Here is a 13,978-nt window from a genome sequence, read left to right as displayed (position 1 = left end):
TTACAAAATGCTGCATTAAAACAGGAAACTTGCTGAATATCTTCTTTGTCCACTATTAGGTTGGTAAAAAACAGTGATCCCATTGTACAAGTCTTGGGCGAAGAAAAACATGGTTGCTCAGTTCAACTGGTGCAAGAAGTCCCATTGAGTTATTAAAAGTGAAAATTCTTTTTCCACCCATCACATCCACAGAGGACAACAACGAGCCTTGGAGAATGTGGGCAACGATCTCACTACCTCTCGCATGCGAAGCAAGCACAATACCACTTGAGCTAATTCCCCTGTTCAGCAAACAGGCGTGTAGGCTCAATGTAGCTCCTCCTACAGTCTATTTATTACTCTTTTTTTTTACTTTCCACGACAAAGAAAAACACAATGAAAATGGCCTGGAACTGAATTTGATCCTGGAATTTGGTAGAGGCAATCATTGCTAAACTTTGTGGACTCCATAGGGAACCAATGGAGATAGGGTAGGCCAGCAGCCAATCCAACAAGATGCCACAGAGCAATGTAATGCAGAGAGCAAAGTATCTACATCAACCCAGAGTATGTCACCTTGTCCATCCAATGAATGTCTTCCATCCACCTTGTTTTCTCTCAATTTCAGAAAATGAGGTCTTTGAAACTTGTGGACATCTATCCCACTACTTCTCGCATGCTAAGCGAGCGCTCTACCATTTGAGCTAATTCCCCTGTACTAAAGCCTTTATGTAAAGCCGCCTATCTCTCCTTCTCTACGTCCTCCATTCCACGCTTTTCCTTACATTCCAGACCCATATAAACACTTTGGAAGGTGACGTGGATCAGATTTTTAATGTACTGCTAGTGTACAGATGATGAGGTGGCCGAGTCGTTAAGGTGATGGACTGCTAATCCATTGTGCTCTGCACGCGTGGGTTGAATCCCAATCCTCGTCGCAGTCCACTTTCCTTTGGTCGGCCATGTCATCAGCATAACATGCTCCATTGAGCCCAGATACTCAAGACCAAAGCAAAATGCAGTTTCCATGTGAAAACAACGAGTGTCAAAGATTACAAAATGCTGCATTAAAACAGGAAACTTCCTGAATATCTTCTTTGTCCACTATTCGGTTGGTAAAAAACAGTGATCCCATTGTACAAGTCTTGGGCGAAGAAAAACATGGTTGCTCAGTTCAACTGGTGCAAGAAGTCCCATTGAGTTCTTAAAAGTGAAACTTCTTTTTCCACCCATCACATCCACAGAGGACAACAACGAGCCTTGGAGAATGTGGGCAACGATCTCACTACCTCTCGCATGCGAAGCAAGCACACTACCACTTGAGCTAATTCCCCTGTTCAGCAAACAGGCGTGTAGGCTCAATGTAGCTCCTCCTACAGTCTATTTATTACTCTTTTTTTTTACTTTCCACGACAAAGAAAAACACAATGAAAATGGCCTGGAACTGAATTTGATCCTGGAATTTGGTAGAGGCAATCATTGCTAAACTTTGTGGACTCCATAGGGAACCAATGGAGATAGGGTAGGCCAGCAGCCAATCCAACAAGATGCCACAGAGCAATGTAATGCAGAGAGCAAAGTATCTACATCAACCCAGAGTATGTCACCTTGTCCAACCAATGAATGTCTTCCATCCACCTTGTTTTCTCTCAATTTCAGAAAATGAGGTCTTTGAAACTTGAGGAGAATGCGGGCATCGATCCCACTACTTCTTGCATGCTAAGCGAGCGCTCTACCATTTGAGCTAATTCCCCTGTACTGAAGCCTTTGTGTAAAGCCGCCTATCTCCCCTTCTCTACGTCCTCCATTCCACGCTTTTCCTTACATTCCAGAACCATATAAACACTGTGGAAGGTGACGTAGATCAGATTTTTAATGTACTGCTAGTGTACAGATGACGAGGTGGCCGAGTGGTTAAGGCGATGGACTGCTAATCCATTGTGCTCTGCACACGTGGGTTTGAATCCCATCCTCGTCGCAGTCCACTTTCCTTTGGTCGGCCATGTCATCAGCATAACATGCTCCATTGAGCCCAGATTCTCAAGACCAAAGCAAAATGCAGTTTCCATGTGAAAACAACGAGTGTCAAAGATTACAAAATGCTGCATTAAAACAGGAAACTTGCTGAATATCTTCTTTGTCCACTATTAGGTTGGTAAAAAACAGTGATCCCATTGTACAAGTCTTGGGCGAAGAAAAACATGGTTGCTCAGTTCAACTGGTGCAAGAAGTCCCATTGAGTTCTTAAAAGTGAAACTTCTGTCTCCACCCATCACATCCACAGAGGACAACAACGACCCTTGGAGAATGTGGGCATCGATCCCACTACCTCTCGCATGCGAAGCAAGCGCTCTACCACTTGAGCTAATTCCCCTGTTCAGCACCTTTTTTTCTTTTACTTTCCACGACAAAGAAAAACACAATGAAAATGGCCTGGAACTGAATTTGATCCTGGAATTTGGTAGAGCCAATCATTGCTAAACTTTGTGGACTCCATAGGGAACCAATGGAGATAGGGTAGGCCAGCAGCCAATCCAACAAGATGCCACAGAGCAATGTAATGCAGAGAGCAAAGTATCTACATCAACCCAGAGTATGTCACCTTGTCCATCCAATGAATGTCTTCCATCCACCTTGTTTTCTCTCAATTTCAGAAAATGAGGTCTTTGAAACTTGTGGACATCTATCCCACTACTTCTCGCATGCTAAGCGAGCGCTCTACCATTTGAGCTAATTCCCCTGTACTAAAGCCTTTATGTAAAGCCGCCTATCTCTCCTTCTCTACGTCCTCCATTCCACGCTTTTCCTTACATTCCAGACCCATATAAACACTTTGGAAGGTGACGTGGATCAGATTTTTAATGTACTGCTAGTGTACAGATGATGAGGTGGCCGAGTCGTTAAGGTGATGGACTGCTAATCCATTGTGCTCTGCACGCGTGGGTTGAATCCCAATCCTCGTCGCAGTCCACTTTCCTTTGGTCGGCCATGTCATCAGCATAACATGCTCCATTGAGCCCAGATACTCAAGACCAAAGCAAAATGCAGTTTCCATGTGAAAACAACGAGTGTCAAAGATTACAAAATGCTGCATTAAAACAGGAAACTTCCTGAATATCTTCTTTGTCCACTATTCGGTTGGTAAAAAACAGTGATCCCATTGTACAAGTCTTGGGCGAAGAAAAACATGGTTGCTCAGTTCAACTGGTGCAAGAAGTCCCATTGAGTTCTTAAAAGTGAAACTTCTTTTTCCACCTATCACATCCACAGAGGACAACAACGAGCCTTGGAGAATGTGGGCAACGATCTCACTACCTCTCGCATGCGAGGAAGCACTCTACCACTTGAGCAAATTCCCCTGTTCAGCAAACAGGCGTGTAGGCTCAATGTAGCTCCTCCTACAGTCTATTTATTACTTCTTTTTTTTTACTTTCCACGACAAAGAAAAACACAATGAAAATGGCCTGGAACTGAATTTGATCCTGGAATTTGGTAGAGGCAATCATTGCTAAACTTTGTGGACTCCATAGGGAACCAATGGAGATAGGGTAGGCCAGCAGCCAATCCAACAAGATGCCACAGAGCAATGTAATGCAGAGAGCAAAGTATCTACATCAACCCAGAGTATGTCACCTTGTCCATCCAATGAATGTCTTCCATCCACCTTGTTTTCTCTCAATTTCAGAAAATGAGGTCTTTGAAACTTGTGGACATCTATCCCACTACTTCTCGCATGCTAAGCGAGCGCTCTACCATTTGAGCTAATTCCCCTGTACTGAAGCCTTTGTGTAAAGCCACCTATCTCTCCTTCTCTACGTCCTCCATTCCACGCTTTTCCTTACATTCCAGACCCATATAAACACTGTGGAAGGTGACGTGGATCAGATTTGTAATGTACTGCTAGTGTACAGATGACGAGGTGGCCGAGTGGTTAAGGCGATGGACTGCTAATCCATTGTGCTCTGCACGCGTGGGTTTGAATCCCATCCTCGTCGCAGTCCACTTTCCTTTGGTCGGCCATGTCATCAGCATAACATGCTCCATTGAGCCCAGATACTCGAGACCAAAGCAAAATGCAGTTTCCATGTGAAAACAACGAGTGTCAAAGATTACAAAATGCTGCATTAAAACAGGAAACTTGCTGAATATCTTCTTTATCCACTATTAGGTTGGTAAAAAACAGTGATCCCATTGTACAAGTCTTAGGCGAAGAAAAACATGGTTGCTCAGTTCAACTGGTGCAAGAAGTCCCATTGAGTTCTTAAAAGTGAAACTTCTGTCTCCACCCATCAGTCTATTTACCACTTTTTATTTTTACTTTCCAGGACAAAGAAAACACAATGAAAATGGCCTGGAACTGAATTTGATCCTGGAATTTGGTAAAGGCAATCATTGCTAAACTTTGTGGACTCCATAGGGAACCAATGGAGATAGGGTAGGCCAGCAGCCAATCCAACAAGATGCCACAGAGCAATGTAATGCAGAGAGCAAAGTATCAATTCCGCTACTTCTCGCATGCTAAGCGAGCGCTCTACCATTTGAGCTAATTCCCCTGTTCAGCAAACAGGCGTGTAGGCTCAATGTAGCTCCTCCTACAGTCTATTTACCACTTTTTATTTTTACTTTCCAGGACAAAGAAAACACAATGAAGGTAGGATAGGGTAGGCCAGCAGCTAATCCAACAAGATGCCACAGAGCAATGTAATGCAGAGAGCAAAGTATCTACATCAACCCAGAGTATGTCACCTTGTCCATCCAATGAATGTCTTCCATCCACTTTGTTTTCTCTCAATTTCAGAAAATGAGGTCTTTTAAACTTGTGGAGAATGCTGTGCTTACAGTAACTGGAGCTATGACGTTAGCGTCCTCCAGCTTCCTGAGCTCTTCACCTACTCTATCTTTCATAGCAAATGGAAGGGGTCTGTGTTTACAGAATTTAGAAGTGCATCAGGTTTAACGCTGATTGAGGCTTTAAAGTCTTTCAGAGTCCAGAGTCCAGAGTGATGAAAAAGTTACAACTACCACAAAAAAAATAGCAACAGTGGATATAGTAGAACGATAATGATGAGAGCAGTAGGATTAATAGTAATGTGACTAATACTAATGATAGGAGCAGTGAGTTTCAGGAGGATCCATGGGGATGAAGCAGAGGATTATCCAGCTAAACAAACTGTGAAACATGAGACAATCATTGATGGAACTTCAGTCGAGCTAAAGCAGCAATGTGGAGCAATATCAAGATAGCCTGGCAAAAGCATTGGGATGAAAGAAACAATTTCTATTTAAAAAAGCAAAAAGTGAGAAGAAAAATTAAACAATAGGAAAAAACTCCAGAGAGCAAACGATCATATGAAAGCGTAGGTCAGGGCTCTTAGGGTTAAATAACACAAGGCAGTCCATCAGCTCTGCTTAATGTGGCGTAGAAGAAGAAACCATTGGACATGTAACGCTGGATTAATGAAGATAATGTCGTTTATTTTCTCCTTGTGAGGGAATAAACCTTGGCTCACACTCCTCCGCTGTAGGTGGCGGTATTGTGCCTTTAACGATAGTTGCCACCTGCCATTAAACAAAAAGAAGACGAAGAGAAGACGCGCTCCGTCACAGGGGTTCATTATTTATCTCTTTTATTTATTTTAATTTAATTTTATATATACATTTTGTTGTTGCTTTGGCTGGTTTTGTTAAAGAGAGCCTACCGTCTGATGCAGACTCCGGAGCAGAAGATGGCGCTAACGCACCAGATATATGGATGCAACCGCCGTAAAGAAGAAGAAGAAGAAGAAGAAGAAGAAGAAGAAGAAGAGACGACGAAGACGACGACGACGCGCTCCGTCGCTCAGTTTACACGTCACATGCGGAAGTATCATCATGGAGAACTGTAGAGAAGCTTCCACGAACCCACTTCTGAAAGACGGTAAAGCAGCTGAGTGTTCAGAAACGTTTAATCAACAGCGTTGATATATTTCCACTTCCGCCCTTTTCCGAGCTACCGGAACCAGCTAGTGTGTGGGTTCATAGTGACGTGTTATCTAGCGTGTGTGTTCATAGTGACGTGTTATCTAGTGTGTGGGTTCATAGTGACGTGTTATCTAGTGTGTGTCTTCATAGTGACGTGTTATCTAGTGTGTGTCTTCATAGTGACGTGTTATCTAGTGTGTGTCTTCATGTTGACGTGTTATCTAGTGTGTGTCTTCATGTTGAATAGTAGGGCTGCAACTAACGATTATTTTAAAAATCGATTAATCGGTTGATTATTTTTTTCGATGAATCGGATGAAAAAACAAAAACATTTCCAACCCTTTATTCAAAAACAGAACTGACAGTGTTCAGAAAGCACAAACAGGTTGCTCCTTGAACATCCCTGAGCTGTTAATTAAAAAATGAAATAAAATTGGACTAACACTAAAAACATAAACATATATGCTTTACATCTGCCAAATGTGAGCCCTTGTTTTATACTGTAATTGATCTCCTTTGAGCAGAGACTGCTTTGGTACGGCATGTTTCACCATGTTAAGCAAGACTGAACTGTAACGGAACATAACAGAACTTTAACGCCAACACTACCCAAACACGTTAGCTAACGTGATAGCAAGCTGACTAGCTTTCATTAAAAACAAGTTTGAGGGAAATTAATTTAATTAATTTTTTTTCTCCGCGACTTATTGACTGGCGTAATAATCGCGCGACAACGAATCGTTGCCAACACTTTTGATAATCGATGATTTTATCGATTCGTTGTTGCAGCCCTATAGTGACGTGTTATCTAGTGTGTGTCTTCATGTTGAATAGTGATGTGTTATCTAGTGTGTGTCTTCATAGTGACGTGTTATCTAGTGTGTGTGTCTTCATGTTGAATAGTGACGTGTTATCTAGTGTGTGTCTTCATGTTGAATAGTGACGTGTTATCTAGTGTGTGTCTTCATGTTGAATAGTGACGTGTTATCTAGTGTGTGTCTTCATGTTGAATAGTGACGTGTTATCTAGTGTGTGTCTTCATAGTGACGTGTTATCTAGTGTGTGTGTGTCTTCATGTTGAATAGTGACGTGTTATCTAGTGTGTGTCTTCATGTTGAATAGTGACGTGTTATCTAGTGTGTGTCTTCATAGTGACGTGTTATCTAGTGTGTGTGTTCATGTTGAATAGTGACGTGTTATCCAGACGAGTACGTCTTGAAGCACAGTTTGTTCTGCTCATGCGTACAGCAACATAACTTGTACATCACAACATAACTTGTACATCACAACATAACTTGTACATCACAACATAACTTGTACACCACACTGGTGACAGGAACTAAGGAGCTAGCTAGCAGCGGGTCTCAGAGGGCTTTAGTTCGTGCTCTCTGGTCCGCTCTCCTCACACAGCAACAGAGATGAGGCTGAACGCGTCGTGGAAGTAACACAACCCACAGAAGAAGTGACCTTTTAGATAGTAGACCTGTAGTGACCGTGCCGCTGTGTTCATAGGCTGCTACACGGACTTCCTGGCGGAGGACTTTGACGTGAAGACGTACACCGCTCAGGCGCTGCAGCATGCCGTCATCGCGGAGCAGCTGGCCACGCTGGCACAGGGCATCAGTCAGCTGGACAAGGAGCTGCACAGCCAGGTAACACAGAGCGGCACAGCCAGGTAACACAGAGCGGCACAGCCAGGTAACACAGAGCGGCACAGCCAGGTAACACAGAGCGGCACAGTCAGGTGACACACGCCTGAGACTTCACCTGGTAGACGTGGTGAAGCTTCATTACTCAGAGCACAATCACATTACAATCTAGAGGTAACCATGAGTGTGCTGCAAATAACCTAAACTTGTAAATTCTACAGTAAAGAACAAGTCAGACTTGACATTGGTTCAAACCGCTCACCACTCAGAGTTCTCCACGATGATGTTTCCCTTTTATGATTTTGAATGTGAGTTTTAAGAGCGTGTCAAATGTATTTAAACTGATTATCACTATATTGCAGGCAGCACTTGTGTTCAGCTCGTTTGATCTCCCAGTGAAAGTTGTGCAGAAACAGTGGCGTCCATATAAGCCTCATCATCTACGTTTCACTGCTTCTTCCAGGTTGTGGCCAGACATGAAGACTTGCTGTCTCAGGCGACGGGGATCGAGTCCCTTGAAGGTAAAGACACATTTCTATATCCACCTTTCTAACTCCAGAACACATTGGCAGCTTCAGACATCACCATCAGAATATGTTTCTCTTCTTGTGATCAGCTTCAGTTCATTTCAGAGTCTACTCAAATCGATTGCAGACACTTTTTCCATTATGGTCAATAAACCCATTAGACTATTTCGCTCCACAGCAATAATCTTATAGTTTAAGTCAGTTTTATTCATACAGCCCAAAACCACAACTCTCAATGATCTCAAGCGGCTTCACAACGTGTTCAGCACCAACAATGACAGAAACCTGAGCATGAGAACTGAGGAGGGATTCTTCTCCCAGGACATCCTGCATACATGTTGTGTTGCAGAATAACCAACACAATGACATGTCAAAAGGTTGCATAGAAAGTGAAGAAATACAAATGAATTGAAAGACCCTGCTTCCTTATGTAGAGGTTACATTATATCTATTTTCTATAACCAGAAGGCTTCAGAGGGCTTTATAATCGTACAGATGTCCAAGGACCCTCACATCAGGACAGGAACAACAGAGGGTCCTCTATCAGGATGGACAGGAGGACAATAGATGGCATGTGACCACCAGGAGGACAATAGATGTCATGTGACCACCAGGAGGACAATAGATGTCATGTGACCACCAGGAGGACAATAGATGTCATGTGACCACCAGGAGGACAATAGATGTCATGTGACCACCAGGAGGACAATAGGATGTCACGTTTCCACCAGGAGGACAATAGGATGTCACGTTTCCACCAGGAGGACAAATAGATGTCACGTGACCACCAGAAGGACAAATAGATGTCACGTGACCACCAGAATGACAACAGATGTCACGTGACCACCAGAAGGACGGTAGATGTCACGTGACCACCAGAAGGACGGTAGATTTCACGTGACCACCAAAAGGACGGTAGATGTCACGTGACCACCAGGAGGACAATAGATGTCATGTGACCACCGGAAGGACAGTAGATGTCATGTGACCAGGATGAACAACATAACAGAGACACAACACATTCAATGAATATGACATCATGATTCATATGAGAGTAGTGCATGATGAAAAAGTTACAACTACCAAAACTAACAGCATCAGTGGATATAGTAGAATAATAATGATGATAAAAGCAGTAATGGTATTGGCAATAGCAATACAACTAATCATACTACTGATGATAGCAGCAGGTGTCAGGCAGGCCCAGGTTTAACCACGATGTAAACACAAAGCACAAAGTCGTTAAACCGTTTCTTTCATGTGAAAACAGATGCTTGGAGCAGGCTGCCATAATCGTACTTTACAAAGTATTGTGATGATAAACGGGCTACAAAACACAGCACTGTGATCATGTTTTTCAAAGATTGGGTTTTCCCATGGGGAGTGTGCAAAGGAAGTAAAGTCCCTGTTGTTGTGTCCAGGGGTCCTCCAGATGATGCAGACCAGGATCAGTGCTCTGCAGGCCGCTGTTGACCGGTACGTCTGTTTTCTGTTGCTTCTCTTAGCTGGGCCTTGGAGTAGCGTCATTATTTAAAGGCTTATGTAAAGCCTCTGAAAACTTGGTCAACAAATATTTAGGACTAAATTAGCAACCATAACCTGTTGAAGCTGACAAGAACACACTTCATGAGTTTAGCAACCAAACTCTTCACATTTTGATTCAAATGTCGCTTAAGTTACATGACGTGATAGACCTACTCAAAATAGAAGTACAATTCTAAAAATTGGTGCATTAATATTTATTCACCCTCTTTGCTACAAAGAAAAAGTGCTTGAAATAATATATTTTTATTTACACAACGCAGTTTAAAAGAAATCTGAAACCAGAATGATTTGTAAAGTAGTGGTGATGAAGAAGCTCAAACCAGAGGCTCAAGGTTCTTAACGGTTGAGGTTAAGAAGCAGGTGACGGGTTGGTAGGTTCTGTGAAAGGTCTTTAAGGTCTGTTCTATGCTCCTCTTCAGGATTAGGATGAAGATTGTTGACCCGTACAACAAGATTGTGGCCAGAATCACCCAGCTCGCCAGACTGCAGGTACATCTACAGCACACGTCATGAGGATGTTATATTTACTGTTCTGTGTCTGTGTGCAACTCTGTCAGTTTTAATTCAGTTTGAATTCTGAATAACAATGAAATAATAACAGTCTACTGCACAAACACACTCGCTGAAAGAGATCCACACGGCAGCACGACACTTAAAGTGTGTTTTAACCGTGGTCACCAGCTCTCATCCACACATTCTATTCATACTGCATCACCTCTCAGACACCTCTGTTATTCCTCCTCTTCCTCCAGGCTCTTAACATCACACTGACCTCCCAGCACATACTGTTATATACTTTATTTAAAACGGGAATAGCTCCATGATTACATACGAGTTGGCATAGCAACCATGAAGCGCCCTTTAAAGCAAGCATTGCTGACCAACAAGATTATTATTATTTTTATATATATATATATTACAATGTTAAATACTGTATCAATGTTGAAGATTCTAAAATAATGGAAAATAATGTGGTTTCAGGTATTTTAATTGGTTGTGAATGGTAGGTTTAATCTGAGAAGAGATAAATTGCCAGGTATGAACCAAGCAACTGAAGGCCACTGTCATTATAGTGTAATTCTTACTTTCTCACCGTCTTCCCCCGTCTCTTCTTGCTTCAGATGGCCTGTGACTTGCTGCGGAGGATCATTCGAATCTTGTACCTGAGCAAGAGGCTCCAGGGCCAGCTCCAGGGGGGCAGCAGGGAGATCACCAAGGCCGCGCAGAGCCTCAATGAGCTGGGTAAGGACACGTGTTTATAGTCCATCGCTACCAGAGCCTCAATGAGCTGGGTAAGGACACGCCTTTATGTCCATCGTTACCAAGGCCGCTCAGAGGGGCCGAGGGCCAAGGGGGCGAGGGCCAAGGAGGCGAGGGGGCGAGGCCTGAGGGCCTGGTGTGAGGCCTGAGGGGGCGAGGCCTGAGGGCCTGGTGTGAGGCCTGAGGGGGTGAGGGCTAAGGGCCTGGTGTGAGGGCTAAGAGGGCGGCGCGAGGGCTAAGGGGGTGGTGTGAGGGCCGAGGGGGCGAGGGCCGAGGGGGCGAGGGCCAAGGGGGCGAGGGCCAAGGGGGCGAGGGCTAAGGGGGCAGTGTGAGGGGCGAGGGCTGAGGGGGCGAGGGCTAAGGGTCTGGTGTGAGGGCCAAGGGGGCAAGGGCTGAGGGCTAAATAGGGTTCTTACAGTCATGGAAAACCTGGAAAAGTCATGGAATTTTAAAATGGTCGTCCTGAAACCACAAGGTAGCCGTTCGTCCCTGTTCTCATAGTTTCATGTTGAAGTGTCCTTGAGCAAGACACTGAAGCCTCAGAGCTTCACAGCAGCTCACTGCTCCTTCATTACTAAGGATGTAACATGCAGAGAATAACTGTGATTAATAAAGCACACAAATACACGTTATCATGAGGCTCGCTACTCCTTATTGTTTACATCCTTCTAAGTAGGGCTGCAACTAACGATTATTTTAATAATCGATTAATCGGTTGATTATTTTTTTCGATTAATCAATTAATCGGATAAAAAAGCAAAAATTTCCAACCCTTTGTTCAAAAACAGAAGTGACAGTGCAAATTCACAGTGCAAAACATGTTCAGAAAGCACAAACAGGTTGCTCCTTGAACATCCCTGAGCTGTTAATTAAAAAAATTTGATTAAAATGGACTAACACTAAAAACATACACATGTATGCTTTACATCTGCCAAATGTGAGCCCTTTTTTACTGTAATTGATCTCCTTGGAGCAGAGGCTGCTTTAGCATACCCTGCTTTATCAATATGTATGAAACACTGGGACAGAGGGAAGCTGCACTGCTCCTCTCACGTCTGTTTGGACCGAAACCTCCAGGCCCAGCTCCACCTCATCTCAGCTCTGCATATACAGAGTCCTCTTCCTTAAACTATTTCATTCTGGGCCTCTTACGACCACGAAATCACGTTGTTGGCTAAGCCCAACTACGCGATTTGATTCAGTCTACTTTGAGTAAAAAAAACAACCTGCAGCCAGATCCTCCGGTGTGCCGATTTAAACGTTAACGAGTGACAGAGTGAACTGAACCAGACCGGGGGGGTGACGGCATGTTTCACCACGTTACGGTTTTTTACAAGCAAGACTGAACTGTAACGGAACATAAAGTAACTTTAACGACAATACACAACCAAACACGTTAGCTAACGTGATAGCAAGCTGACTAGCTTCCATTAAAAACAAGTTTGAGGGAAATGAAGCCGCTGTAGACATCTTAACGCTGATTGGCCAAGAGTCGACACGTCACATCCAAGATGTTCTATTTTTGCTAAGATCACGACTTCCGCGTTTCTCAGTCTCTCACTCCAATCTCAGACACGCTGGCGGTTCTGCGCCGCTCTTTTTTTTTTTTTTTTCTCCGCGACTTTATGACTGCCGTAATAATCGTGAGACACAACGAATCGATAATGAAATACTTTTGCAAATCGATTTTTATCGATTCGTTGTTGCAGCCCTACTTCTAAGTATTGTAATTCATACATAGACATTCATAGACGAGCGTGAGTCATAGTAAATTATTAAATTCTACAACTCTCTCAGCAATGACCTTCCAAGGTTCAGGATTTAATACGGTAATGGTGCTATTTTCAACCCATGATGCTGGTTTTTATAAATGTGGTGATGAATGTCAATATTAATACCAACATTGATGTGTTGCATCAAGGAACAGTCCTATGTAGTGTGCATTCACTCTATCTTCACTTGCAGATATAGATTATGTTATTAGGCTACCTCAATAATTGTTAGTGGACTATTATACTATTTGTAGAGTTGGATTCCCCTGGTGGCTGCATAGTAGTGATGGGTGGTTTAACCATGGAAGTGTATGAACAGGATATGACGCTGAAGGGGCGAAACATCCCCCTTTAACCTCAACAACATTTTCCCCATAGACTTTTTTTAATTTAATAAAATGAAGACAAAATCATCTAATCCGATTAATCTCTTTATTCAAATTGAGGATTTACTTTGAAGGGTGATGACATCATAACATATGGTGACAGCTTCATCCTGGAACCTTTGATAGATCAGTACATAGCTGCTTCTTCTCTCCATGGTGTGTTGCTCAGTGATGGAAGAATGAATGCTTTGAGCTAGAGTTCTAAATGGATTGTGTTAGATTTCTAAATGGATTGTGTTGGGTTCCGAGTGGATTGTGTTAGGTTCTGAATATTATTTTCTGATAATGAAATGTGACACTTACTCAGAATGATGCACGCCTGTTAAAGATTCTGTGAAGTGAGTACTTGAACCTGCTACTTCCTGAAAAACAGTACGACCAATAAGGTCTCGCAATGTTTTTGGCCACCATCGTCCAAGTTCTATTGACTCTCACTGCCTTTCTCTCCAGTACCTGATGGCTCACACTCAAGGGCTCAGCTTGAACATATGCAGACGATATGTGAGAAGATCTTAGTACTTTGTTTAGCATACATTCCTGTCTAATGTCATGGAAATACATTACATAAACAGAAGGTAATTTGATCATTTCAATCATGCCCTTTTGATGAGGTCACAACGGTAACCTTTTATCTTTTCATCACAGACTTGCTCTTCTCTTGGTCAGAATGGTAGTGTCTAACTGGCTGGTGGTTCAGAGGCCTGTGACCGTCTGGTGTCAGCAGAGGAAAAGTGATGTTGATGCATTTAAGGTCACCGCCACCAATTATCTATTTGAGTTATCACAAGGCCTTAAGAGCGACGGAGGTTCAGAAGGACAAGTGTTTTAACACACACAACACTACACACACACACACACACACACACACACACACACACACACACACACACACACACACA

At 43.1% G+C, this 13,978-nt stretch overlaps 1 protein-coding gene across 1 annotated transcript in view; it reads left to right on the top strand.

The window, feature by feature from the left end:
- Window positions 1–5,766: 5,766 nt before the first annotated feature.
- Window positions 5,767–13,978, top strand: part of cog5 (component of oligomeric golgi complex 5) — a 42,132-nt gene continuing 33,920 nt past the window's right edge. Inside the window, exons 1-6 of the mRNA XM_079236256.1 lie at window positions 5,767–5,896; window positions 7,453–7,592; window positions 8,053–8,110; window positions 9,538–9,592; window positions 10,081–10,150; window positions 10,783–10,903. Of these exons, the coding sequence (XP_079092382.1) occupies window positions 5,851–5,896; window positions 7,453–7,592; window positions 8,053–8,110; window positions 9,538–9,592; window positions 10,081–10,150; window positions 10,783–10,903 (490 nt within the window). The 5' untranslated portion in view covers window positions 5,767–5,850. The remainder of the gene's footprint in view (window positions 5,897–7,452; window positions 7,593–8,052; window positions 8,111–9,537; window positions 9,593–10,080; window positions 10,151–10,782; window positions 10,904–13,978) is intronic.

Source organism: Taurulus bubalis, assembly GCF_910589615.1.
Source record: "Taurulus bubalis genome assembly, chromosome: 20".
Classification (NCBI taxonomy): domain Eukaryota; kingdom Metazoa; phylum Chordata; class Actinopteri; order Perciformes; family Cottidae; genus Taurulus; species Taurulus bubalis.
The sequence above is the reverse complement of the archived record's forward strand: the minus strand, read 5'-3'. Positions and strand labels throughout refer to the sequence as shown.